General features: G+C 40.6%; 1 protein-coding gene and 1 long non-coding RNA gene across 7 annotated transcripts in view; both read left to right on the top strand.

The window, feature by feature from the left end:
* The window catches only part of ripor2 (RHO family interacting cell polarization regulator 2), a 57,476-nt gene that overhangs the window by 13,203 nt on the left and 16,998 nt on the right, over positions 1 to 27,275 (top strand). For 5 of the 6 annotated variants that reach the window (XM_034892726.1, XM_034892725.1, XM_034892724.1 and 2 more), the window contains exons 2-6: positions 20,721 to 20,841; positions 23,782 to 23,937; positions 24,156 to 24,234; positions 24,975 to 24,998; positions 25,460 to 25,513. In XM_034892726.1, coding sequence (XP_034748617.1) covers positions 20,721 to 20,841; positions 23,782 to 23,937; positions 24,156 to 24,234; positions 24,975 to 24,998; positions 25,460 to 25,513 — 434 coding nt within the window. Of the gene's footprint in view, positions 1 to 4,434; positions 4,690 to 20,718; positions 20,842 to 23,781; positions 23,938 to 24,155; positions 24,235 to 24,974; positions 24,999 to 25,459; positions 25,514 to 27,275 lie in introns of those variants that run through there. The other variant, XM_034892727.1, reaches the window with a different exon arrangement.
* On the top strand, positions 645 to 11,263 carry LOC117957141. Its single transcript, XR_004659444.1, has 3 exons — positions 645 to 962; positions 4,936 to 4,941; positions 11,253 to 11,263. It is a non-coding gene; the product is annotated as an uncharacterized LOC117957141 (long non-coding RNA).

The raw sequence follows: 27,275 nt of genomic DNA, 5'->3' as shown, positions 1-27,275 counted from the left end.
ACATCCACTCACACACATACTGATTCACTCTTCTGCAACCTCGCACACACACACAGGCATTGTCTTCCATCCTCAACGTACACACACTGGCAGTCCACCCACACATACTGTCTGTCCATAGATGTTGTCTCTGTCCACAGCGATACAACACACTGAAGAACAGGACAATATTGTAGATTGTGCGTCAGTGGTTGCTCTGTGTTGCGAATAGCTCTGACCTGAGGGGACCTACTGCAGCTGGAATATTACCGCTCCAGATCTCGCTCTTCTTGCTTCTGACAGTTGTCTCCACTGACCTACTTTAGCCAAAAGACTCAGACTACTAATATTTTCTGCAGTTTTATATGACAGACGGGAGAATGAATTAAAGAGAGGAAAACAATCTTTTTGGGACTTTTTGAATTTTTAATGGTGCAACATTCAGTAAGCCAGATGCAAGAGTAGAAATGTTTCTTTGTCTCAGTCGTAAGTGTAACCTCGTCTCAGTGTTTTGGTCCTAAACGTTTACTTGTGACTTATAAGATGGCAGTTTCACTGTACTGTTAACCTTTTTTCAACAGTTCTCATGTTGTTACTATGACAATCTGTGCTGTGGGCAACACTGGGTGTGCAGGGTTTACACTTAGTGGTTTGGAACCTTTCTAACAATGAGGTAATCCTGTTTAAAACATGAAACAGACCACCCATGTCTCTTCACAGAGGCCTAACCTGCTAAAAGGTTGGAGATCAAGTTTTGCTCCTTAACGGGCAGCTAGTCACAAAGTGTCTTGCTGCTAAAGAAATTAGTTCGCGCTTTCGTTCACATTGCAAGACAGGATGTTTGTGCTGCATTCATGTGTTGAAATTATTGGAAAATGCAGTTCCTGACTGGGAAAATTCACACTGAATCAACATCATGATATAGGGCATGCATTGGCAGCGGTCTGTGCTCTCCGAGTGCCCTTTTAGTTTTCTATGGGTTTGTCACTATGAGCTCCCCTTTCACCCCTCTTACCTATAGTCATTTGAGCCATTGCTGCTATAAAAAAAAAGTATTTTGTACGTATTTTGTACAGCGAGTCATCTTAAACAGGGCTAGTTACCCAAGAGGAGGCAGCATTTTCTTCTGACATTTAGTGTTACACTCTCACTCTGACGCACACACACACACACACACACACGCTTGCACGCACATGCATGCACGCACACACACACACACACACACACAACCCGTCAGATGTCTCTGTACATCCCTTTGCCTTGACCTTCCTGCCCTCCAGTCATGTAGCCTTTCTGACTCATCTTGGTTTAGTGGTCAGACGTTGTCAGGCAGAGACAAAGGCAATGTTTAAAGGGATAAATAAAGAAAAGTAGTCAGATTATGGAGGAAAAACCTAAATGCTTAACTATTGTGTGAGTGACAGAAGGTGTTTCAAGGCCTCACTACATGCAGAGCAGGAGATCGATGGGGGTGACCGAGGAAAGAACCTTCCCTGCTGGGAGGTCAGTGGGTGTTGGTTTTATTCAAATCTTCTGCGTCTGCATGGTTTTATAACTGGGCAAACATATCTAGGTACGTACTGTTTACATACCTAATGGTCTGCAGTTATGGTTAATATAGTGAGAGAGTAGTAGACAGGTCTGAGTGGGTTTTACTGAGGGTCACGAATATTCTGGAAAGGTCACATAGTGTACATTTAAAGTCTTGTGACCAAAATAAGTGTATTTTAGCTTTAAAAACTGTGTTTTAAATGCAGAATAAATCAGTGAGGGTCTGTTTGAAAGTGAGTGACCTGGACCAATTAATCCACTGTGTTTTCAGAAAAGAAAACTGGTTCTGAGAGGATCTTGATAATTTGGAAGTTTCAAATGTTATTTAATGTGAAAGAGGATTTTCAAACAATTTGCCACAGTGGTCTTTGTTAGAGCACTGTAGATTTTCTGTTACAATAAGAACAAAGAATTTCCAACACATGTTGCTGTTATGCAGTTTAGTTTTTAATTAAAGTTATAATCTTGAGTAAACAAAAAATGCAGTGTGTTGTTCGTGACACTTTGTTTGTGTTTTGTTCGTGAGCCGGAGTGAATTTTCTGCTTCCTGAGAAAAGTCTCGAGCGGATTAGAGCCAAAGATGCAGATTAACCCAGTGCTAAAATACCTGTTGTTGTAATTTGGATTTGATTTTGAGTATAAATAGCTGGTCATGTGTCTGTGTGCATGTCTGTGTGTGGATGTGTGGTTGCAGGTGTAAGTGTATGATGGTCTACTCTTTGCATGTGTGTGTTTGTGCTCACTGGTTCTTTAGTAAATATAGCCACTAGTCAGGGGCCATTGATGACAGACATAATTACAGGCTGAGCTGTTCAGCAGCTGAGAGATTAGGAAGAAGAGAGAGAGGGGTGTGTGTGTGTGTGTGTGTGTGTGTCTGTGTGTGTGTGTGTGTGTGTGTGTGTGTGTGTGTGTGTGTGTGTGCGTGTGTGTGTGTGTGTGTGTGTGTGTGTGTGTGTGTGTGTGTGCGTGTGTGTGTGCGTGTGTGTGTGTGTGTGTGTGTGTGTGCACGTGCGCACGTGCGTGCATGTTAGGGGTAGCTGAGTGGCATGAATGTGTTCTACCCAGCATTTCATTTGAACGTGTGCAGAGGAAAGCAGGATACAGGCTAAATGTGTTTTTACAGTTTTTAGAAAGCACGTTTGACATTACATTTCAAGTATATTTCTCCAAAGAACACTCAAGTTATAGAAAGTAACTGAGACAGAAAAAGACTGGTATGAGCTTTGTTTGGTTGAGGTGTGTGACTGAATAAATTTGGCAGTGAGGTGGGGAAGCTCACTAACAGCAGAACAGGTGGAGCTGCTGCGGCTGCTACTTCTTTTGCTTTAACGGACAATGAGGAAGGAAAAGGGCCCTTTAAGCAGATCCTATTTGGTGGAAGTTGGTTTGAAGGAATAGTTAACAGAGATAATTTCTTGCAAAGTTAATTTTCTTGCCATATCTTTACTCATCCAAAGAAGGATCAGAAGTGACAAATCCCTTAACTTCCCCTTTAAAATTGATCATACCAACAAGTCATTATGAAATCCCTTAGTCTACTAATACCAGACTGATGGATTAAAAGGGACAAGCCATTTTCTGCTCCCTTTGCTTCTTGGAAGGGCGAGCTGAATTGGATTTGTATGGACTCAGCGGAACAGCACATCCACTTATGGAGGGCAATTATGCTGGCAGGAGAACCTAAAGTCAAGTCACTTTACATAAAACCAAGTTATCCCCAAGAAATGATCTTTCCTTTGGCCATCAAATAGCAGCAGCACCTGTGTGTTTCACGCAGTTTGTAGCTTCCAAAGATGGAGGTGTTTGTGTTTTTTATAGTTCCCTTCTATGTAATTAAATTTGTCCAGGGAAGAGCAAGCGCTTCAAACCCACTTGAGGCGAAAAGATTGGAATGGTAATTTTGAAAAAGCCCCCATTATTAAGGCGTGTGTTCCATCCAACATCCAAGTGACCATAAAAGGTCTAAACTTAAAGCGCCCATATTGTGAAAAAAAATCACTTTTTCTGGGATTTGGGGGTTATTTTGTGTCTCTGGTGCTTCCACATGCATACATCTGAATGCATCCTGCCGTCAGTATGTGGGTGAGCTGGTCAAAATCGGCAGGCCTGTCAACGTCATCGGCCAAAACGTTTGAATATTTGCTCACTTAGCTGCTAGCGTGGCATGCCCTCATACTCTGCAACTGACTAGCTATCAGTACTTACTGCACGTGTGCGACTCCTAACAAAGATGTAACAGAAGTGAGATGTATCACTCTGTAGCCAAAACAGGGAGCTAGCTCAACACACAGGGTGAAAAGAGGAGCTGAAACAATGTGCACTACAACAATATATGGTGTTTTCTGAAAATTAAACCACATAAACCTCTTCTGTTACAACCTCTAAATCCATTTATGAGCATGAGAAAATGAGCATACTATGGGCATTTTACACACACAATGCTGAAAAGGTATCAGCTTCTCTCTCTCTCTCTCTCTCTCTCTCTCTCTGTGTCTCCCTGCTGCTAAACACAGAGTACAAGGGCAAAGACAAATGTTTGAGACAGTTGATGAGATGTCCGCTGGTTAAATCTGGTGCTCAGGCATGGATTCGCCCTGCAGGCCCTGGTGTGTGCTAAACCCATGACCATAATAGTTTCTGCTTGTCAAAGACCAGTACATAGGGAGAGAGAGACATTACATCCATAAGAACTGCATGTCTAAGATTTTCATTTTCTTCTGTTTTTTTTTACTCCAAGCTTGATTCATGCTTTCAAAGCGCGTGCACCTATACCCGCACGCACGTGAAACCACACCACGCACACACACAAAAGGGAGCTTTGGGGCACAAACCAGACAGACCCCGCCCTCCCTGTGACATCCTCCGCTTCTGATTGGCTCGCAGTTGTTCAGGCGGAGCGCCGCAAACAAACTGGAATGTGTGAGGGGGCTCAGTGTTTGCACTGGACTGCCGCTGCATCGAGTCTAATCAGGGACAAACGTCGATCATCCATCGTTCATTTGTTCATTCTTATGGGAGATTCTTTTTTTAATTTTAAATCTTGAACAGCAAAAACGCATCTGCGTTGAAAGCGCACTTTTCCGTTTAATTTACGCATGGATGGAGCGGCGCAGGTAGACGGGCAGAGACGCCACTGAGCCACTCGTGAAGTTTGCAGAGGTAAGTTAAAGCAGTGTCCAGTGCAGCTTCATTAACGATCCATAACAAGGGTCTGTATGATATGAAGACGTGAGCTCATACAGAATACAACTCCTTTCTCTCTACTGTGTGTGTGTGTGTGTGGGGGGGGGGGGGAAGCTTGTTCTCCGGGGCAGTAGGTTAGTGGATCACAGCAATGCGGGATCAGGTCTCGTAAGATGCCTCTAATTGAAGGAGAAACCACCGATATTTTCATTTTTAAGTCAGGTTTACGTGACATATACTGCAGGCTATATATCTGGATAGTGCACAGGATGAGTCAGTAATATTAGCCTGATATACATTGTTTTGGGGAGGCTATTATGAAATTATAGTTTGAGATTGTTTTATTGTTTTAATAATGAGAGTTAAAGTGATTTTGGGGAATTTCCAACGCAAATGTGTTTTTTGCGTGTTCTGTCAGTCGGTCCTTTAGACACATGTGTTGTAATGCCTGGTCCCGAGGTCGCTTTGTGTTTTCCTGGAGACACGTGAAACATGTTTAAATTGGGGGGAAACGATGTGAAGCTTCTGTCAGTGTGTTCATGTGTGTATCCGTGCATGCGAGTGTGTAGGCCTACTTTATTACTGATGAGCACAAAAGGACACGCACACTCGAGACGTGCATGATAAATGTGGGAGAATCGGGTAAGTGATTTTAAAAATGCCCCTCCAGGTTTCTTGAGGAGGTCAAAGAGCATCAGTCTTTTGTCATGTATTGTACATTGATACTACCCACAGTGGATCTGCCAGCTGAACCAGAGCAGCAGAACCAAAGAGAAAGTGTCTGTCTGCAAAATGAGCAGCCTTGACTCTTCTGTTAGGAGATATCTCCAGTTGTTAGAAGCTTTCTACCTGCCAGATGGTCTGCAAATCTCTTTTCCTTCTAGGCTTTAAAAACACCCTACCTACCTAGAGACAAGTGTGAATTCCTTGATATATTAAAATTCCCTCCTTTTTAAAAGCCTGCCAACTGAGCTGACGTTATCTTTTCAGCCTCATGTCCTCCAAGTTAATCAAAAGGAACATTTTGTTTGGCTCTAATAAGTCCTAAATTCTCAGTGAGTTCCAATACACTTAATAAATAATTAAAAAAGGAAACAGTCACCCAAATAAGCCTGCAGCTTGCAGCAAAGCATTCCCCCTGGCTGCTCATGCTGTTTCTGGGGGGAAAAAAGTGTTTTTTTCTGTGCTAAATGCTCTTTCAGTGCTGTGCCAGGCCGACTTTGATATGGTTAAGTGGAAGTGCTTTGCTTCTCTGCCAGCATGTTTGGGCCATGGCTAAGCTGTTTGAAGGGGGCTGGAGACGAAGGGGTAACGTTTGTGCCAAGCTGAGACCGGCTGCAGGGATGCAAGACCAGCGTATGTTCTCAGACTCCCCTCACCTTCTCTCTACGTTACCCAAGCCGGCTTTTTGTTCCCTGCATCTGCTTCCTCAGTCTCAGCCTTTTTCTTCTCCCTCCTGATTTTCTCTCGCTCTCTCTCCCTTCTTTCACTTTCTCTGTTTCACTTATGCAAGGATAAAACACACACACACACACGCACATGCACTTACTTCCTCCTCTTTCCCTCCCGAAGTCTCATTAGAGGAATTATGACTGTGTGGTTTGGAGGAAATTCAGACGCTTGGTTCATTTTGTTGGGTTTTTTCCCAAACTGCTAAAACACAACAACTGCAAATGTTGATGTGAATGGGATTTAAAGGAATCCAGCATGCCCTGTACCACCTAAATATTATTTTCATTGTTGATAAATCTACCATTTATTATCTTGATTGCTTATTAAATGTTTGATAATAATAAAAGATTATAGTCCAAGGTGACGTCTTCAAATATATTGTTTTGTACAAACCCCCAAAAATTCTATTTTCTATCATATAATTCAGAGAAAGAAAATCTTCTCATTTTTGCTGCTGCAACCTGAGAAAGTTTGGCACTGCTTGGAAAAATTATTAAATATCACAATTGTTGCCCAATAATTTTAACTACCCGATTAATTGACTAAGGAGCACATGGTCCACCAACTGAAGTCAAAACATCACATTGCAGACTATAATCAATACAGTAATTGTGGTTGCTTAATTTTTACTCATAGCAACAAAATTAGCATGCATCTTAATATCCAGTGGGGAATTTGACTAAATCTTGGCTTGTGAACTTTTACAGCCCCTTTTGAAAAAGTTTTTCTCTGTGATATTGTATGACTTGGTTAATGCAATCAGCTGTTTTTGGACAGAAACTGTCCTCTGTTCAGACTGCTAGTTGAGAGAGTTTGGAGGAAACATTTGTTTAGCGAGGCTGGTCCGGAGTGAAACATCTCAACAACTATTGGATTGGTTGGTGTGAAATTGTATACAGATAGCTTCCAGATGATGAATCCTAATGATTTTGGTGATCCTCTGACCTTTCTTTTAGCTAAATTGTTCTAGAGTAGCCTCAGTGGCCGTCTCACATAGCTAATTCAACAGAATCAGATTATGAAGTCTATGTAAATAACAAAGCAAAGGAACGAGTAGAGCTATGACCTGAAGGTGCATTTTGCTAGCAGCTGTGATGAAGACCTTAGTGCTTTAAAGTCTATTGACATCTCACACACGGGGTACTTGACCTTTTCCTTTTTCTCAAGAACGCCTACATGCACTTGGGAATATTGCCTACGTGTGTGTGTGTCTGTGTGTCTTTCCATCTGTGAGCATATGTGTTATATGTGTTTTTGTAGGGAAATGTAGGCCTTGCATTCTTACAGGAGGAGTGCCTCCTCAAAGTTTTCACAGCTGATATTTCAGAAGGCGTATGTTAAAGTGCTCCATGGGGAAGAGAAGAGAAATTATTTCACTTGGAGGTTTTCTATGCTCTGGATGCACTGTGAGAGTTAAATGATAAAAGAAGAACTTAAATAATGAATTTGAATCTCCTGCTGAGATTCCATGATCCAGACTTCCAAATTTAACTCAACCCCTGGTCTGCATCTTGGAAGCTGCTCTGATAGAACAGGCAAGAAGTTGATTTTGTTCCATTTCTCTGATGAAACTTTAAGGTTCCCTTTGGGAAAAATGGGTCATTCTTTTTACATAAATAGCAGACAGTTGTTTAGATATGTCTGTCACATTGCATACAAACTGGTATTATTTTAGAAACAAAGTTAGGGATCAACTTTTTACACCTCTTGTTTGGAGCAAGTCTGTTTTGGGCAAAGTGATTCATGATGTGTGGAGTTAACTTTGACAAGCCTCCATTTAGACTGTGGTTTAGTGACACCAGTCTGATAAAGAAGCCGTCCCTACTGCTCTGAGTCAAGGGTTATCTGGGCTCAAGATGGTGGTCTGGCCTTGCTCGCCTGTCCCGACAAGTCCTACAATCATGACTCCACAATCACACCCTCCTCAGAGGGGGTGGGATGTAATTTATGCGTGTTGGGAATTTCTGGTGTCAAATAGGTGGGTTGTGGTTGTTACTCTGGGGGTTAAGATGTATGTGGAGGGAGGGGCAGAAGCAGGGAGTGGAGGGTCGACTGGGACAGTGGAAATGATAAGCTGGGAGGAACGAAGAATGAGGAGTGGAGGTGGGATGGACGGACATAACATTTTGTACAGACACTCATGGTCCCCGGAGAAAGCAAATGTTAGCATGCTAACACTGAAGTTCAACTAAGGTTTAAACAAGCACCAAACATTGTAAACAATATACCGGCTCAACATCAACATGTTGGCATTGTCACTTAGCATGTTACCATGCCAACCTTAGCATTCAGCTCAATTCCTATAGCCTCACAGAGCTGCTAGCGTAAATGTAGACTGCTATCTTGTTTTTCTAGGTGTGAGATGAAAAAAAAAATAGAAAAGTAAATATTGTGTCTGCTCAGCTGTCTTCCCAGGCCCTCTGCTTCTTATACAACCAGTACTGTTAACAGTGAGCGAAGATACAATAGCTTGGGCCCAGGGCTACTGAGGGCAGGGCTGCTTAACCTCAATCTGTAACTCAGACAATTCCTGTTAATGAGAGTGGTATCCTATGAAAGTCCTATCCAGACAACACACACATGTATACAAATGCTTGCTTGTGCAAACTGTGTACTTATTTGTGTTTTTTTTCTTTCTCTGCTCAAAAATTCGCTAAGAGGCACTGATCAATTTTGTGCTGCTAATGGACTAATGAGTTCCCAGCTCTATGTGCGTGTGTAGGGGGGCATCCGTCATTGTGAGTCTCCACCCTTGGGTTTTCCATCTTTTATTAGTTTATTTTATTTTACTAATTTTATCACTCTCGCCCTTCCCATCCTCCATGTGTTTCTAGTTCTTACAGTCCCTTCCCATCTGTCCCCCCCCCCGTTCCCCCCATTTCTCCTCCTGGATACAGACAGAGGATTTATAGAAGGAGGTTTTTGAACCCATCCTGACCCCCTCCCCTGCTGTTTCTGAGCGTGTGTGTGTGTGTGTGTGTGTGTGCGTGTGTGTGCGTGCGCGTGTGCGCGGCCTTTAATCATCTCCTCCAAACTGTGGCCATGCTATGAGGGGACAGAAATTCTCCACAAGGCACATGCTTTACACTATACATCATGTGTGATACATGATATTTGTCATACTGACACACACACAAACACACCTCTGGCTGGAGCTACTGGGAGCTGTAGCAGTGCTATGATTGCCATAAGCGTTTTAGGGTCTTAAGCTGATAATCTGTCTGTTTTGGTATTTGGTGCGCTCCCTCTGCAGCATCCAGCAGCTGGAAAAGACACTATTGGTACACGTCTGTGTGTGATGATGGTTTTATGTCTGTTTGTTTGTTTGCCAGCATGAGAACAACATGCAGATATAATCCTGGTGTGACACATTCAGTGCCAGCTGTCCTGACAGTTGTCTTCATAGTTACTTGTAATAAGTCGTACATGTGCTGTCAACATCGTGATGGATCTCTCAGCAACAATCAGATCAGTGCTGCACTTTTTTTTCCCAATCCCCTGTCTCTTCTGCTTGTTTAGTTGTACTTCTGTTGCCTCTCACTGTTCTTCCTCGCCATTTGTGCAAATTTTGTGTTTGACACTTCCTTTTACCCAGAATACAAAGCGCTGTGATCACATTTAGTCCCAGACACCTTTGCAGCTTTTTAAGCCGAGACTTTCTGCACCTTTTGTGATTGGTTTCTTCCGTCACAAAGTTAAGTTTTCAGGGGCACCAGGGGAGGGGTGTTACCGTTACCCAGATGCCTCGGATTGGCCGTGACACACAGCTGTGTGATGTCAAATTAATTAAAGAGAAAGGGAAGGGGCGAGGGATAACATTGCTCCTTCGCCTTGAGGAGAGTCATTGCTAGGATGACGTTTTCTCTTTTCTGCCTCTCCTGCTACAACACAATATATCGATGGTCCGAGCCGCCCGGTGTGACAATTATGTTTTGGATACCATCTTAAACCAGAAATGTCAACGTTGTAGCTGGTAAAACAGAAGAGGTGGTCAGTGTTGAATTGATAAGTTGATCAACCAGAAAATTTGTCTACCGTACCGTTACATGTGTGGGTTGGATAATGGAGACATTTGTTTCAACAGAAAGCCTTGGTGACAAACTTGAGGTTTGGGGTTTGCGTGAGTATTTACAGTGAGCATTTATAGGCAGCAAGGGTCCAATGACAAATTTGCATTATAGGAATTGTAGGATCCAGCCCTTGGTGTTTGACTTAGAGTCTAGACTAAAAGTCATCATGTCTTGCCTATGCTACTTTGATTGGACACTTGTTTCTTTTTAATCTTCTCTGACAGGTCTCCCAACTTTTTGGATGATCAATACTTTGCCTACCTCTTTAGGTTGATATTGTAAAACTTTTGTAGATGGCAGCTTCTCAAAAGCGAGTATTAAGTGCTTTTGCCTGTCTGACCTTTTCTGAATCTGTTATGTTTTTTTTAACTGTTAAAAAAGAACAATTGGTAGACACACAACATATTTGGCATTGACAGAAATAATCAACTTTCTAATTAATAATGGAAATAATAATTAATGTAGCCTAAGATGTGGTACTGTGATAGCGTGGGATCACTAAATGTCACATCAGACTGAAAGATTGAGTTTTTTTATGTCTTTTTTAGCGCTGTGTTATAGAGAATAAGGTCACATTTAAAATTCAGTGTTGCTGAAAAAACGGCGTTTCAACTTCATAAGGACACTTAACAGAAAGCTATCCATCTCCACTTTTTATAATGATTGGTGATAGCACTGAGAAAAAAACACAGGGGATACTCATGAAGATGTTTGACTTTTAGAGCAAGAAATTATTTGTTTGGCTACCAAAGACTTGGATTATGTTGCACATGATTCATTTGAGCCCTAATTAGATTCATGAGTGGTTTAGTGTGATTATTATGATCTGAATTGATAAATCACTATTTATTTGATTAAGCTACACGTATGCTCACTATACAGTACACTGGAAACACTGTGTGATTTTGAGTGTCTCTTAATCTTTTCTGCATGTCCTCCCTTTTCTCTCTCTCATCTTTCCTGCTTGGTCTCGGTCTTACGCTGCAGATAAAAGCTGACACAAGCCATAAAAAATAGAATAAAGAATGTCAGTAATCCATACAGGAGAACTCAGCGGGGCCAGATGTGTGCTACCACTGTGAGCAGCTGTGTGTGTAGAGCGGCTGGGCTTAGTGAATGAGGTTATATTATGATCAGCTTCTTAAACGGTGTGTCGGCGTCTGTATAACTTCTTAGATGTACAGACTTGGATGTTTTTACAGTCAGTGTCTGAATCATCCTTGTTTTTGTCATTGTATTTCTCCAATTGTCTCTACTGTCGCTGTATGTTTTTGCAGTGTCAGTTTCTCTTATCTGTCACAACTCTCTACAGAACTACTTCTAAAATCAAAATAATCAACACTAATTTTGAGTAGAGTGGCTGCTCATGTTTGTGTACAACTTTGATGTGTAATTTCCTGTCTCATGCTCTGCAAGGGGCCATTGTAGCAAACCCTCAAAAAGCACTTCATATCTCCTCGATTCCCTGCTGTGTTTGACCCCAAACAGCGTGACATCTGCACAGTTAGTTGAAAAGAAGAAAAAACATTGAAACCACAGGTTAGGGAAAAGAGGAATAATTATGTAATTTTGTTAAATGGTCAAGTCATTTAATCTATTGATTTCTTTACAGGTCACGTAAATGTTATTTTTTTTGTGTTGATTACGAATTTTGAAGTAATGTCATTCAACGGGAAGCCTATTTCATAATCACAGAACAATTAGGGTAGCGAATAGCAATGAAAAGCTGAAAATCCATGCAGGGATGTTGGTCGGGTTGGTGGATGGGTCAAACAACACAAGACCGGGGATTGTTTCCTGTGTGTTGCAGTTCCTTTGCGCGTTATTTTCTTCCTAACCACAACCGTCCAGTTGTTGTTGCCGGCGTGTGGCGTTTTATTTCCCCGTTGTTGCATCCCCCAGAGAGCACGTGACATTTATACAAATCAATAAATCAAAATAACGTGACCATTATACGAACTGGCGTGAGACCGGGTTGCTATTTTCCTGCCAGGGGAGCTCTTTTCAGGAACGTGTGGAACTGTCTCTTTTGTCGTCTTTTTTTATTTCTTGATTTACTGTGTATTTTTCTTTTTACCCAGCTATTGGTAAATTATTATTCAGTTGTTGACATTAAGGTCAAGGCTGCAGAAGGAATGAGCGGGACAGAAATCCACAATGACTTCTGTTTGATGCATTGCTGGTGAGTGAGAGTTTGCATTTAAGGCTGTAGTGTGAAATAGACATAACCAAAAAAGCATTAAAAACAAAAGACATGAAGCATGTGGATCCTGGATGTAGGACATAGTACATTTGTTTGGTTGCTGTCACAGAAAAGAGTTATACAATCGTAGCATAAATTATTCTTTCTTAAATTCAAAGATGTAAAACTCAGGAGCCTACCTCACAGGCCCTTCTGATTCTGAATTGTGACAATAGCTGGCTGGTTTCCCATGGTTGGCTAATTCACACATAGCTGTACAACACTCTTAGCATGAATTATCACAGTAGCTGCTATCAGTGAAAATAAGGTTTTCTTTCTTTACCTACTATAAATAGCAAATGGAGCTGAAATAACTGGCGAAATCCTGTCATGGTAAATGCATTCCAGAGCCGCAACATAGGTTGTTACTTTCAGTCGGAGTCGCAGATAATAGACAATTCAAAGAAGAAAAGCAAGTGGGGAAACTGGATCTAATGCTGGCCCAATTACAGTAGAATGCTAATGTCAGTCAGACATTTATCAGAGCTAATTTTCCATTTTTGTTGGTGTAATATCTATATAATATCTGAGTTCCTGGTGATTATGTCAGGGACTTCATTTGGCTCCAGCATTTATAGTCTTTGTTGTCAGCGTGTCGATACCCAAGTCGGCAAAAGACACGTGCTTTTGCCTTAAGCTCCTGTTTCTAAGCTGATTTCGACTATACTGTCTAATAATGTATTAAATTTCCTAAAAATTATATTTGAGTCCATTAATCTGGATTGTGCATTCAGCGGTATGGCTTACAGTTCTCCCAAGTGATCACACACTGCTTTTCTCAGCTGAAATGTCAGCAGCAGCTGCCTAACTGTAACTTCTGTCTGGACAGGCCTCAGTTAATCTGGTCATCTGTAAATTTAAATGCCACTTTATATACTGGCCTTAATTCTTCGTTAATGCACTGCCCCATGAGGACAATGATGACCTATTTTTAGAATTAAGTGAGACTATAATGGCAACCTAATAAAATGTGGGGAAATGTGAATGTATTTAGACACACGCACGGAGTAAAGAGCAAAGAATGCCTTTGAATGCTGGGGAAATGTCAAGGTTGACAGAAACGTATTTTTTTTCTTGTTAAACACAGTGGCTTAAAAGAAAAATATATATATAGTATACACTTTGTATGTGTACTGATTGAGGAGACACATGATTGCAACACTGTCCTAAAATACCCACTTGCTTTCTTAAACCTATATCTGAAAACTCGACTCTACTTTCATGTGATGGAGCTTGTACTGTCCTTTTTACACACACACACACACTGTTCAATTCCCACGCTTTGGCACTCACACAACAGTCACGTCCCCTCTGCAACAATCTGTAGGGTAGAAAACCTACATCAGATGACTGAATTGACCATCAGCTGATTCTAGTTAATTTTATTTCTAGACTTCTTTAAAGTTGACCTAACAAACCTTTGGTTGTTTTTTGGTAGGTCATTTGCCATGGGAGGATGTCTGAGATCAGAAGATTTGGATTATTTGGGTAAGGATTTCAGGCAGCTTGATTAGTTTTGGCGAGATAAGGTCCTGATACGCAGCGTGAAGCATAAGTGAACAAAATCTAATTCTTTCAAACTGTAACTTGTGATTTGACTATAACAAGTTGACTTGTGAATTAGGTCATCAGTTACTTTGTCCTTACCACCATGTGTAAGTTCATTGTTGTAAACCTTTGAGTTCCTTCCGGAATGTTCCACAATTGTGGCCATTCAATATGACAGTTACAAAGAGGCATTGCTCACATCTGAAGGGATGACTATTGACCGAGCTGTTGATTCTTTTTGTACCTGACGCGTCATCACTGCATAGCGGTGTCACACAGGACGTGTTGAAATTTCTGTACTGACCATTGTTTCTTTTGTGTTTTGTCTGTGTATTGGCATTGCTGGAACCACAACCTTGTGGACTCTTAGTCTTTAGTTGGGGTGTAAAAATGTTATTGGTCATCTTATAAGTGACAGAGTACAGATGACTGCAGCCATGACAGGGTCTCTATTCTCCCCTTTTTGTGAATTCCTGACTGTCATCAAGTCAAGTTATTTACAACACCTTCATCAGCGTGTTGTCTTTGGCTCTTTAGCAGCTAAATGCTCTGCTGGGTGTTTACAAGCAGGGGATTTGTAGAGCTTTATCCCTGAACAGCTGCCTGCTGACAACACAGTTGAGAGTGACCCAAACAGTTAAGTCACATGTCTGAAAACCAAAGCAATGAGCTGAAAGTTGCTAAAACGCTCAGTAGACTGGGGAATGGCAGAGTTAGGTGATAATTGTATGGGTTCATCACCTTTTCATGTACACATTGTCAGTTAAACCTATAGTGCACAACTATTTTATATGAACTTCCGTTACATTTAAGCCATTGCCAAATGAGTTGATACAAATCTAAATAACATCTATCAGCTCCACAGTACTCTCAATGTATTTCTTAGTATGGCTTTGGTTTACAAAATGGTGTTGTCCGGCAACATTCATGCACATAAGTTTTGAGGTAATGGTTTGAGTAATGCAACAGTGAGCTTTGGAGATGAAGATGACATAAAAACTACAAGAACTTCTTCTGAAGAGTCCATGTTTTATAAACCACTGTTTTGTCCTTGAGCTACTAGAATTCCACACTACACACTATAGCTTCAAACTATTTTTTATATAACAATATTGATAATTGTAGCTTTGAATTCCTGCTTCTCACATAATGAATACACGTCAAACCTTCTCCAGGTTTGATCAATTCTTAGTCAAAGTGTTTTGCCGGCAGCTGACTATTCTGTGAACCAATTTCTTTATGATTAGAGGTGTTTTATCGCCACCTCTCAAGGTGATCTTGGCATGTTTCTTCTCAGCACTGTCAACCTCAGCAGCTTTTCGAGAAGCCTTTTAGTGTATATTAAAAAACACTCCTTCCTCAGGATCAAATTGCACTTTTTCCTTAGTACTGAGAATGAGGCGTATAATCATAACACAGTTATGTTTATGAAAGGTGACATCAGAGTGGTGCACGCGCAAATGTGAATTTACAGCAGAAGGTTCATGATGTTTCCTCTTAACCGAGGGTTTGGCCATTTAAAGCTACATTTTTAAAATGACTCCAGGAAAAGGGACATACTTGTCAATGTTGTACAATTTACCTGCAGGGAACTTTGGATTTAAAACATGTTCTTTCCAAAATGGTCAACAGGTTAATGAGACGCGTGATGAAAGTGGGATTAAAACATACTGCCTTGCCCTTCATATTAAAATTAATCTTATCCACGTTATGCAAGCATGGAATTATGTAGACAGTCTAATCTGTAAAGATGATGTCTTGCTGCAAGTCCTAAATCCTAACTGAGGAAACTTTTGATTTACATGCACTGGTGTTTAATGAGTTTAATATGAACAATCTTAGTAGACCAAATCGAAGCTACCTTAGTTTATTTTTTAATGTGTTTGAGACTCTTGGGAGGTCCAAAACAAGTCACTTTTCTCATGTAAAACACAACAAAGCTGTGTCAGGTTTCCTCACTCTTGTTTTCAGGTTTGAAAAGGATTACAGGAAATGAAAATGTAACATGATTTTGCTCAAGGATGGCAGCCTGCAGCCAGGTTTAGCCCAGTTTGGAGCCGCACCAGAAGTAACCCTTCTCACTGAACCAGTTCACACTGATCAAGGCATAACTGAGCAGCTTTCAGGCACACGCTTGCAACCTACAGGCTGTGTTTGAACATGTTAGTCCATTTCCAGTGATGTAAACAGTACATCATCACTATAATCTCTTGTATTTGTTCTGTTACAACAGTTGCCTGATTGTTTGTATCTTGTAACCAGACTGCTGCCTCTGTTTATACACTTTTCTCCTGTCAAATCTCTCCTCAACTACTCACTGCTTTATCCTTTATTTTCTTCCTATTTTAATCTGCACTTCCTGCCACATTAAAAACAAAGAAACTAAATTAGAAAAGAAGGGACAATGAAAGGCAGTTTGAGGACCCTTTTAATAACATTTAAAGCAACATCTGTAAAAGATCTGAATATATAAAAAAAACGTTTTTTTCCAATGCTTTAAAAGCCTTGGCCCTGTAACACGAGGGTGTGTGTCCTACTTCTTGGCTGTTGGCTCATAACCGTTGTTTTACGTAACACACTTCATCTCATTTTGTCTGCTGTTTCCATGGTAAGGCTAATTTACACAGTTATTAAGAATAAGGGCTTCTGTTTTTAATATGTACTATAGCTGACGCTGTCTTTTTTTTTTACACACCTGTGTGTGTGTGTGTGTGTGTGTGTGTGTGTGTGTGTGTGTGTACACACGTACAACAATGTTCTCTGACATACTTGCTTCTTCTAATCTCCGAATCCTCTTTTGTGATTGCTGCAAACCTCATAAAAGAGGAAAACATTTTTATGATAAAATACATCAATAAGAACTTACCTCATCGGTATGCTTCATGGGTAGAGGAAAGGTTTATTTTACAAACAATATACATTTGTACCAAAGACTGAAAATGAGAGGGAGATGTAGGAAGAACAGAAGCAGCAACAACAAAAACAACAATAAAAAAAAAATAACATTGTCACTCCTAGAGCAAATAGTGGTCTGCCAACAGTTAAACTCGCTGGTGGTAGTGGCGCTAGTATGCTAGCAACATTGTTAACTGAGCTAACCTCCATGAGTCAGGCCGTAGTGGTCCGTCCAGACTTTCCTGTGTCTTCCTAGACACTCTGTGATCACTCATGGACTGACTGGCATGCTCTCTCATGCTGGTCCCACTTTTCTAACCTTTTTAAACTTGCTTAAGGTTCAGGTTAGAATTAAGTCTGGGTTAGGGTAATCGTTGGGGCATCTAGCTGTGATGGTTAGGTAACGGATATAAGAAATGGTGTGTAGGTGTGTGTCTTTTGTTTATCTGTTCTTGCCAAATTGCAGCTCAGCATACTGATCAATCTAATGTTCACATATTCTACAAAGAAACACACTCTCACACCTTGTCAAGGGCATTTAAGGCTTTAGTGTGGGAGCGCTAGAGAAGAAAGTCCAGTGAATGGACTGAATGGCAGCTGTGTTCATCATGGGGTAACGGCTGGCACCAAACCAGAGCACACTGCGAGAGTTGGCATTGTTGTTCTCATTCTGAAAAGCTCTTTAGACGAGATGAGCGGTGACACTGAGAAATGGCGAGGTTTTTATGATTCAGTGACTGAACTCAACTTTTTGTGAGGTAGTTTGCTGAGGCCAGGAAAGGTCTGGGAAAATCCAGAAGCCTGGACGTGAGTGTTACCGTTTAGCATACCACTCATGTCAAAATGCATACTGCAAAAAAAAAAACATAGTAAAAACTAGGGTATATTTTGTATAACACTGAGTAAATAACAAATATGTTACTCTCCTGTTTTGTTCACCCATCATCGTCTTAAATAAATTGATCAATAAATCTTTTTTTGTGGTGGTCTATGGTATTATCAAGAGGAGCAAAAGTAGTATTGCAGAGACCAAGTATGTCAAACACTCAGCCAATGTTGACTTAATGTTGCTTTTTAAAACAGCGATAGGTGAAGGTGTCATGCTCTGAACACTTACATTGTGTATGGAGAGAGAAACTGAAGAAGACACAAAAATGGTCAGAGACTGGCCAAGTAAAATGACCTTATGAAATTTTAAAAGAGCAATTGAGAAGTGTTCAAAAAGTAATCGAAAGTCGAGATATCATTAATGTAGAAACTCTTACTAGAGAGTGAACTTATGTTAAATAGCGCAAATTGAAAATCACTAGAAGAGAACTTAAGAAACTGTAATCTGTCTGGTTTAGACACTGTTGGTGAGGAACAGCAGTTAGGTTTGATAATAGTGCAAACTAAGGTAAGTCCATCTTGTTACCTCCATCTCTAAACAGAACAGATATTTTAAACTTAGCTTTGTGAGGGACAGTTGATGGAATGAGATGAGAGTCCGAAGTCTTTATTTGATTGCACAGCAAGCTCATATTGTATGTTTTCCATTTACTATGACACAGAAAAGCAGCCTTTCCTGTCATTTTTGCTTGAAAAATGACTAATTAGTTAGAAAAAAACGCTCATGTTAAAATGCAAGTATCTGCTTTGTTACATAAGGAAAGAAGATTTTTTTCCTTTTTATAAAGTGTCACATTAATCCATCAGTGTATGGGCGAGTCCCTAATAAATTAATTGTAGGACAAACACTTTTATCTGCTGACAGTAAGTTGTACTCTTATTACCTCTGTTCCTCATCATGGGCAGACCTACCTTCAGAGTAATGAAGGGACTTGGAACTAAACCGCTCATACCATCTGATGTAATTATGAGATGTGTTTAATTTAAGTGTCCACGTTCTCTCGTCCTTTTTCTAAATTTATGAGAACTATTCGGGAAATGGCAGAAGTGCTGGGAAAAGTGTCCACCCAGTTCTGTGATTATCCGGAGAGCATTAGGTAACAATATGTAGCAAGTATCATTTGCCACCCACAGCTCTTCTTTTAGGGAGATGAGTCAGAATGTCAGAGAGACAAACGTGGCAAGGCAGAAAACTGGGCTTTTGAGCACCCAGAGACTAAAATGGACCAAAAATGTTTTAGTGCATTTGGGCAAATTGCTGCTCTCCTGTATGGACTTTAGCCTGCAACCAACTGTGACTAGAGCTAGGTGATAAAGCAAAATTACTGATTTTTGTAATTCAGTAGAATAATATCAAGATGCTGTCAGTCATCCAAATGAACAATTCTGAGCATGTGTCTAAAAACTAACAAAACTAGTAGAAAGAAAACAGATTTTTGCAGCAATACTATTAATTACAATTTTAATTTCAATCATATTTTACTATCTGTGGTTAGCCAATTTGAAATTACATAGAATATAACATACTTTTTGTAGATAAGCAACCAGTCTGTAGAACCAAACAAGGTGTATTTTTGGCAACATCTTACCAATCAAACCAGAACACACTGTTTGAGGCCAAAACATCTATGTAGCCATTGGACCTGATGACTCATTTACTGAGTCACAGCCATGAGGGTCCTCAGTGTTAAAGTGAGCTAGCAGCTATTAATAGCCTGAACAGTATCAGTCTCACCGGCCTATTGTCCCCCGGCTAAAAACAAGGCTCTACGCTTTCCTCGGACCCGCGCCTTGTCTTTATGTGGCTCTCTGTCTGTCACACAGACCAAAGGAGGAGATATTAGGTCCCTCGACCGCTGTGTGTGTGTGTGTGTGTGTGTGTGTGTGTGTGTGTGTGTGTGTGTGTGTGTGTGTGTGTGTGTGTGTGTGTGTGTGTGTGTGTGTGTGTGTGTGTGTGTGTGTGTGTGTGTGTGTGTGTGTGTGTGTGTGTGTGTGTGTGTGTGTGTGTGTGTGTGTGTGTGTGTGTGTGTGTGACGAAATGAATCCCACACAAAGGTAGTCTGTACTCTGGAGACAGAAAGACAGATAGATCAGGGGGAAAAAAACAGGGCACCTACAAACAAAGGCTGCACAAACAGAGTGACAACAAACCTACAGAAAAATGTAGTGTTTTGCTCGTCACTTTGTTTTTTTAAAGTTGTTTAACTTAAAAAACAAACAAACATATGATTCATATGAGCCATGTTGCATTCCACATCATCTTAATAAAAAAAGGTTGGAATCAGACAGGTTGCTTCTGCTAAATTTAGACCCAGTGATAAAAGATTTCCAAAGCTGATTAGATAACTCAGCCATAAGACTGTCTGGATAGTTTTTTCTGGAAACATAAGTTTGATTTCTAGAAAGCAAAAGAGGGCTTTAAAACTTTAAATGTGTGGTGCAATCCTCATGTAAGTAGTGACTTCTGCTTGTGATATTCAATGACTTCTAAACAGCTGTCAGTCTGAAATGCCTTTAAGGTCGACCTCTTACTTCAGGTAGAAAATATGCACAAACACCTGCCTGAGGAAAGAAAAAGTGGACCGGTAACAGTTGCGGTATGTTTCCAGATGAGTGATGACAGGCAGGCCATAGCCGTTGAGACATGTTAGTGCAGGCTTTGAATGCTGCTCGTCCACATCGCACATGGCGAGCTTCATCAACAGGGCCTAATTTTTCCTGCAGTGCACAACGCTACTCTGCACTTTAATTAACCTTTCTGTTGACATAGTTTGGGTGTTAATTGAGTTCACACAATGCTTTTGTTGTACCAATGATGGATTACTGACCCTGATCCTGAATCGGTCACTCGGCAGCCAAATATTGTTAATAGATTTGTATGTAATGGATATGTGTGTTTGTCTTTTCTCCAGGAGTGTCATCCCGTGTCCCCGAGATCATGGCGGCTGGTACTCACTCCCCCGGAGGGCCCAACGGCATAATCCGGAGTCAGTCCTTTGCTGGCTTCAGCACGCTACAGGAACGACGCTCTCGGTAAGTCTTTACAACTGTGTTCCACTGTTCTTACTAATATCTGAAAAGACAATTGAGGTCAGGGTGGCAAATTGATTTACCACAGCCAATATTACTATCTCCAAAAAATCTCAGTATTGATTTTGGAGGTGAATCTCTTTAGAAAATACGTTAATGATCACTATTTTACCAACATTTAAGGAGGGTCCTCCATTAAATACTTTGCAGTAGATCAGGCATCAAAGAGTCCTTTTATCAATGTATGATATTTGTTAAAGGGGAATGTAATCCCACACTCGCATTTTGAAACTCAGGCTTTCTGCTAAAATGTTTGAATTCATCATTGGCGTTATTTTCTTAGACTTTTTAAATGTCCTCCACCAAGGAGGACATTTTTTTTTTTTTACTGACAAGTGCACTTGTAAAATAAACCTCCATTAGGATCTGATTTATGTTAACTTACATATATTTTTAAACAGCTTCTAGTGCACCTCTTACCACTCTGTTGTAATAAGTTTAGTTTATTCTTTCAGCAGAAACTCCCTCCTTGTATTATTTAGTGATACAGTTGTCACTTAGTCTTTCTCAGGATTCATTACAGCAGAAATATTCTAGGTTATTTGCTGTTTTGCATTGTGTTAAATATGGACAGCAGCATCTGTTCTTTTCATGTAATCAACTGATCTGTAGGGCTAAGGACAGTAAGACAAAGTCCTCTTTCTTTTAAGTAAGAACTATTCTTGGAAACTATTATTTTTGAGTCTATTCCCTGCATACCCCTGCAGAACAGACACTGTTAGCATCATCACAATTTGTAAATAATCCTATAAAACCTTTATTTGCTTGTCACGTTGGTTGTAAAATGTAAAAAAAAGAAAAGAAAGAAGAAGACATTTACAGGCATGATCAGGTGCCAACCTTCTAGATGTTGAGCGAGCCACAGCAAGTCTCAATATCCTGTAAAGGGACTCAATTCTTCAGGGATGATCAGCACTCTATTGCACAACCCAACATCGAACTCGGTTTCCTGATAGTTGTTTCATTTATAGCCTAAAGTTAGAGCTCTCTAAAGTGCTTGAGAGATTTTATCTGCATTCCTTCCTCTTTGACTCATCTTTGACGGCTCTCAGTCAAACATCACAAGACAAAGCTTTCTTACACTTACCGAAATCTCTTTTACAATCTTCGTCTTCAGTCATCGCCTGGTCCTCTGCAGCAGTCCCTGGTCCTGCTGTGAGAACCTATTTGAAGATGCTGTTTTCCCTCTTTTCTCCATGCTCAGACAGTGAATGGGGTAATTGGTTGGAATGACTCGAGTGTGTGGGTGACTGACAGTGACTGCCAAGTTACCAAATTACCATTCTGATAATGAGCGAGGTGTCAAGCTGCAGAGATGTGGCTTATGAGTGTGTTGCTGTTATTCAGCAAGGACTTTTCATGTGTGTACCCATGTCTGTAGAAACTGCGGTTTGTGTCCCAATTATTAGTCAGTATGGAATTGTGTTAGCATGAATGCTTATGTGTGTTTCTGTGTGTGTGTCCCTGCCAAGAGACCCTTCTACACTAAACTTGTGTGACCCCAAGGCTACACAGCGCTGTCATTCCGCGGTGCCCTACATTCGTAGCTTAGATTAACTTGTGCGGCAAGATGTGGCAGTTCCAACTTTGTCAAGCACTGGAGTCGGTTGTTGCTGTGTCCCTGAGCGGACTATGGGATTGTTTCATTAAGTCTACGGAAATGTCATTTGTCAGCCAAATCTGTAATGGTTTCAAAAGCTGAAATGGGCATGAGCTGGTAAGATGAGTGTGGCCTAAAAATGGGTTAATGGGAGGACAGAGGATTGATGTGAGGTAACTATACTGTGGGAAAAAATGTGCTTTTTTTTATTTGAGCATAGAAATCCGGCTTAGACATGGTGCTGAAACCATCAATGGAGTTCCCAAACTAACCATTTTGATAATCTATCTAGGAAATGCCAAACATTTGCTGATTTTAGCTTCTTAAATGTGCAAATTGTCTTTTTCTTTGGTTTTTATGATAATAAATTGAAAAAGGTTTGGGTTTTGCTGCTTTTTCATGTCTTTGTTATAGAAAATTAAATAGTTTTGTGTATCAGACTGTTGGTCAGAAAAAAACAAGACGAGTGTGTCCCCCCCCCCACACACACTGTTTTTGGCCTGTGGGCGAGAGTGTGAATGTTATTTATTGCCGGGAGTGTGATTGTGCCTTAGTGTGTTTTTAAGTTCAGCAGAAGATAAATGGCAGCATTACAGGGCAAATTCAGAAAAAAAGAGGGTGGGAAGCTCGTGTTTGCATTTGCTCACAGATATGTGCGCACACTTGTGATTTTGCACACCCCTGTGATTGACGAGGACGTTCTGAAGTTATGCTGTAAGTTTTCATGTTTGATCTGTTTTGCTGAACGATACTATATGTAAATGTATCATTCCTGTGTGACTTAGTTACTTCAGTGTTTACTTAACTAGCCCTTTCCATCAGACAGAGGAAATACATTTATGCTGAGAGTGGCCCAATGGCAAGTTCAAGATGCTGTAAAATAATACAGAAATCTCATCTAACGCTATATTTCTATACTGCAGGGAGCTGCAGGCCAGGTTATCTGGAATACTGTGGAAATCCCATGTTTAATATTTAATGAGATGTTGTGTAACAATGTTTGCCTGTGTTTCTTCATCACCCTCAAACTAAATTATCCCCCCCCCAACACACCTGTGTACTCCTGTTGTTCTGTTAATGTTCTTTGTCTCACTTCATTTGGGTCATAATCATGCTTTGACTTTTGGACTTACTCTTGTATCCTGCTATTGTTTCTATGAAACATTTGAAAACATTGTGAATTGCAATGTGTTTTTCCATCATTGCATAGATGATTAAGAAAATGTCTGCACACAGGGGACCCTCTATTGCACTCATTTCTGTGTGTGTGTTTGTGTGTGTAGGTGTAACTCTTTCATGGGGAACTCAGCGGTGCAGAAGAAGCCTCAGTCCAAGCCAAAGAAGCCCCATCTGTCTGGACACAAAGGAGGCAGCAGCTCCAGAGAGCCCCAGCCCAAAAGACTGGAGGAAGTCTACAATGCACTCAAACAAGGCCTAGAGTGAGTGACACAAACGATATGTGATATACACACGTATACTGTGCACACACACTTCACTCAGTCAAGCAATGAAAATGTCTTTGCCTTCAATACATAGACTAATCAACTGTTCTAAAATAACCATTTATTATTAACTTAGTAATACATCTGCAAGTTTATATTGCTGTCATTATTTTTACTTATAATTTTCATTAAATGTTTCCCTTTTTTTCCGGTAGTGAGTATCTTGAAGTTCATCAAACAGAGCTGGACAAACTCATGTCTCTGATGAAGGACATGAAGAGGAACTCTCGCTTGGTGAGCTGCCACTGTGCATCAATTTACATACGAGCAACACAGTCGCAACTTAAAGGATTAATTTGACATTTTGGGAAATACTTTTATTTGCTTTCTTGTCGAGAGTTGGATCAATTCCACACTTATGTCTGTAAATATGAAGTTATAGCCAGGAGGCTGTTATCTTACCTTGGCATAAAGACTGGTAACAGGGAAACGGCTAGCCTGGCTAAAACTGCCCACGAGCACCTGTAAAGGTCATCGGTACACACTGAGTATTTTCTCGTCTCAAAGTCATGCAAAAATATGTGTATGAATCTTTAGAGGAGCTGGTAGGCAGATTTTTTTTATGACCAGAGCCAAGCTGCTCAGTCGACAAGCTAATCATCTGCAAAAAATCAAATTTTCCAAAATGTCAAACTTGTTCTTTTTTAAAGACCAAAATATTTGTTTGTTCACTTCAGATCTCAGCTTTTTAAGTTTAATTTTGATAATAATGAATCACATACAATAATAATACATGGCTTTTGCATCATTGATTTACACATGGCAATCAGATTTGGATTTGATACAATGCACACAGATATGCACGCACGCACACACACACGCACATACGGTACACACACAGCGTCTAGGCTGCTACTGGAAATTATGTTTAACAGGATCTTTTTTGATGTCACACTACTACAGCCCACTTTGCATTCCTTAAGCAGCCTCTGACTGTGTGATTGTGTGTCTGTGTGTTTTCTTTTTCTCTCCAGGGAGTGCTGTACGATCTTGACAAGGTGAGTTGATCGAGGGGAGGGTCTGCTGTAACAACCGCTCCAAGTTTGGCGTGTGCCGGGGGAAATCTTTGATGTAAAAATTAAGGAAGGAGAAGAAACTGCTAAAAGGCAGCTAAAGGCAAAAGAAACGCAGGAGGAGGGGTGGAGTGGAGAAGTGTGGGGCTGAAGGGATTGAGGAATAATGCAGGAAAAAAGATGAAAGAGAGAGAAAGTTTGTGATGACGGGACAGGAAAGACAGTTTGAGAAGGATTAGCTGTAAGATTTTTGCATATAAAACAATGGATACCATTTAGTTAAACATGTTGCCATCTTGTGACATACATTTAATGATCATTAATGATTACCAGTGTCACTTGTTTTGGACATAACCTGTCTTATGGACATACAAATCTTCATGTTTACTGCTTTAAACCGAATGTAGGCACTAGTAAATTTGTGTGCTGTATCTGTCTTTCTGCAGCAAATCAAAACCATTGAGCGGTACATGAGACGCCTGGAGTTCCACATTAGCAAGGTAAGAACTGATAGATAGATATCAGCCAATGCTTTAATTTTATCCATCATGGGACAAGTTATCAAGTACTGTTGAAGATCTCACATCGCAATACCTCCTTTCACTGTAAGCCACTCCCCATAACACCCACAATGACTCACTGACTTTGTCAAGTTGGTTTCAGGTAGGATTTATGCTGCCAGTTAAGGTGGCTTCCCTGTTTTTCTCAAGTTCATGTGTTGATGTATTCGAGAAGTTTCTTGCTGTTTTAATGGCCGAGGCAACAGGTTGTCAGGTAGGGAAACTTTTCTTCCTATATCCTCTTTTGTAGTCTTCTCCCTGGTTGCCAGTTGGGGACAAAAATCCCCTGCAAGATTGCACAGCTCTGTGACTTTTCTTCCACATCCCCTTTTGTAGTCCTGTAATAGTCTCCCTCGCTGTGCTCAAATCAGACGTGACAGCAGGCAATCAGAATACGCACACCCAAACAACAGCCCAGCTCCAAAGGTAACCATGGTTACCTGAAGACAGAGCCTTTGAAGTCTTGAGGAGCACAGAAGAGCCAGCAATTGGGTGACCTTAACCTGTTATGTTCACATAAACATCCTGATAAAAACTCACCTTCAGATGTCCAATAGCATGTACAGAACAAAATGACAGAAGACTAGACCCAGTCCTTGGACAGATTTGTGGACGTGTGTCTGAAGGTTGAAGACAACAGTGAATCTGGGTCAGAGCAGTTAGTAGGCTACTGTTGGGAGCAATTTGCAGGGTACTTTTAAATAAGAATAATGAGAGGAGGGAGATAGAGGGAACATAGAAAAAAAGGTCTGAGAGTCATGTGAAAAAAGGCGATGGTTTCTCAGAAACTCAGGAAATATATCTGTCTGCATACTCTACTTTAACTACTACTTTGTCACAGGATGCAGTTAAAACAAACACACTCAAAGCCTTCCCATTTAGCATCCGACATTACTCTGAAGCTGTTCTGATCTTTCAGGCTCTGTAAAAATAGATTTGAATGCATTTGCAAATATTTGAAGAAGTGACTGATTTATCTTGTCAGACAGGAAAAAAAGCCTCAAAAGTCAAAGCTTAACTAAAAGTAAGTTAAATCTAGCACTCCCTGTGCTCTTTAATTCTAAATATGTACCAATGCTACTTCGCCCCCACTTGTCATTTCATCGACTGTCGGATTTTTGTGCGGAGTATTGGGTGGAAATGAAATAGTTTAAGTAAATTATTTCTGCATATTCTTTGCCATTATTTCAACTTATCTTTTTTCTCGTTATCGCCTTTGGTGTTTGTGCAACAAACGGTAGGATTTACCATTGTTTGACAGCAAGATTTAGTCTTGCAGTGTAGCGCGTCCTGAACAGAGTATACTCCTATAAGTAGGGAATGGAATAGAGAAAATGCATGCTGGATTCATGGATAAAACTTGTGCCAATGCCAAGTCAACTATCCACGCTATCACCCCTGCCTGCTCGCCCTACAAATAGCAACTGGCTTTACACACACACACGCACACACACACACACACAAAGAGCTGGCCTCATCCTTGTGTATAGAGTTATGAACTGATCTTTTACTTACAGTCGGTTGAAAATTAACCTTTGACAGATCTATTATACTGTATGTGTTTATTCATTATTGCATTTTTAAGCTTTCAGCCAAGTAAACAAAACATTGTCATGCACAAACCATATGAATAAAAGTAGAACCAAAAAAAAAGCAGCGTGTGTGTGTGTGTGTGTGTGTGTGTGTGTGTGTGTGTGTGTGT

Source organism: Etheostoma cragini, chromosome 14 (assembly GCF_013103735.1).
Source record: "Etheostoma cragini isolate CJK2018 chromosome 14, CSU_Ecrag_1.0, whole genome shotgun sequence".
NCBI classification, from domain to species: domain Eukaryota; kingdom Metazoa; phylum Chordata; class Actinopteri; order Perciformes; family Percidae; genus Etheostoma; species Etheostoma cragini.
This window is presented reverse-complemented; position numbering and strand designations above follow the sequence as displayed.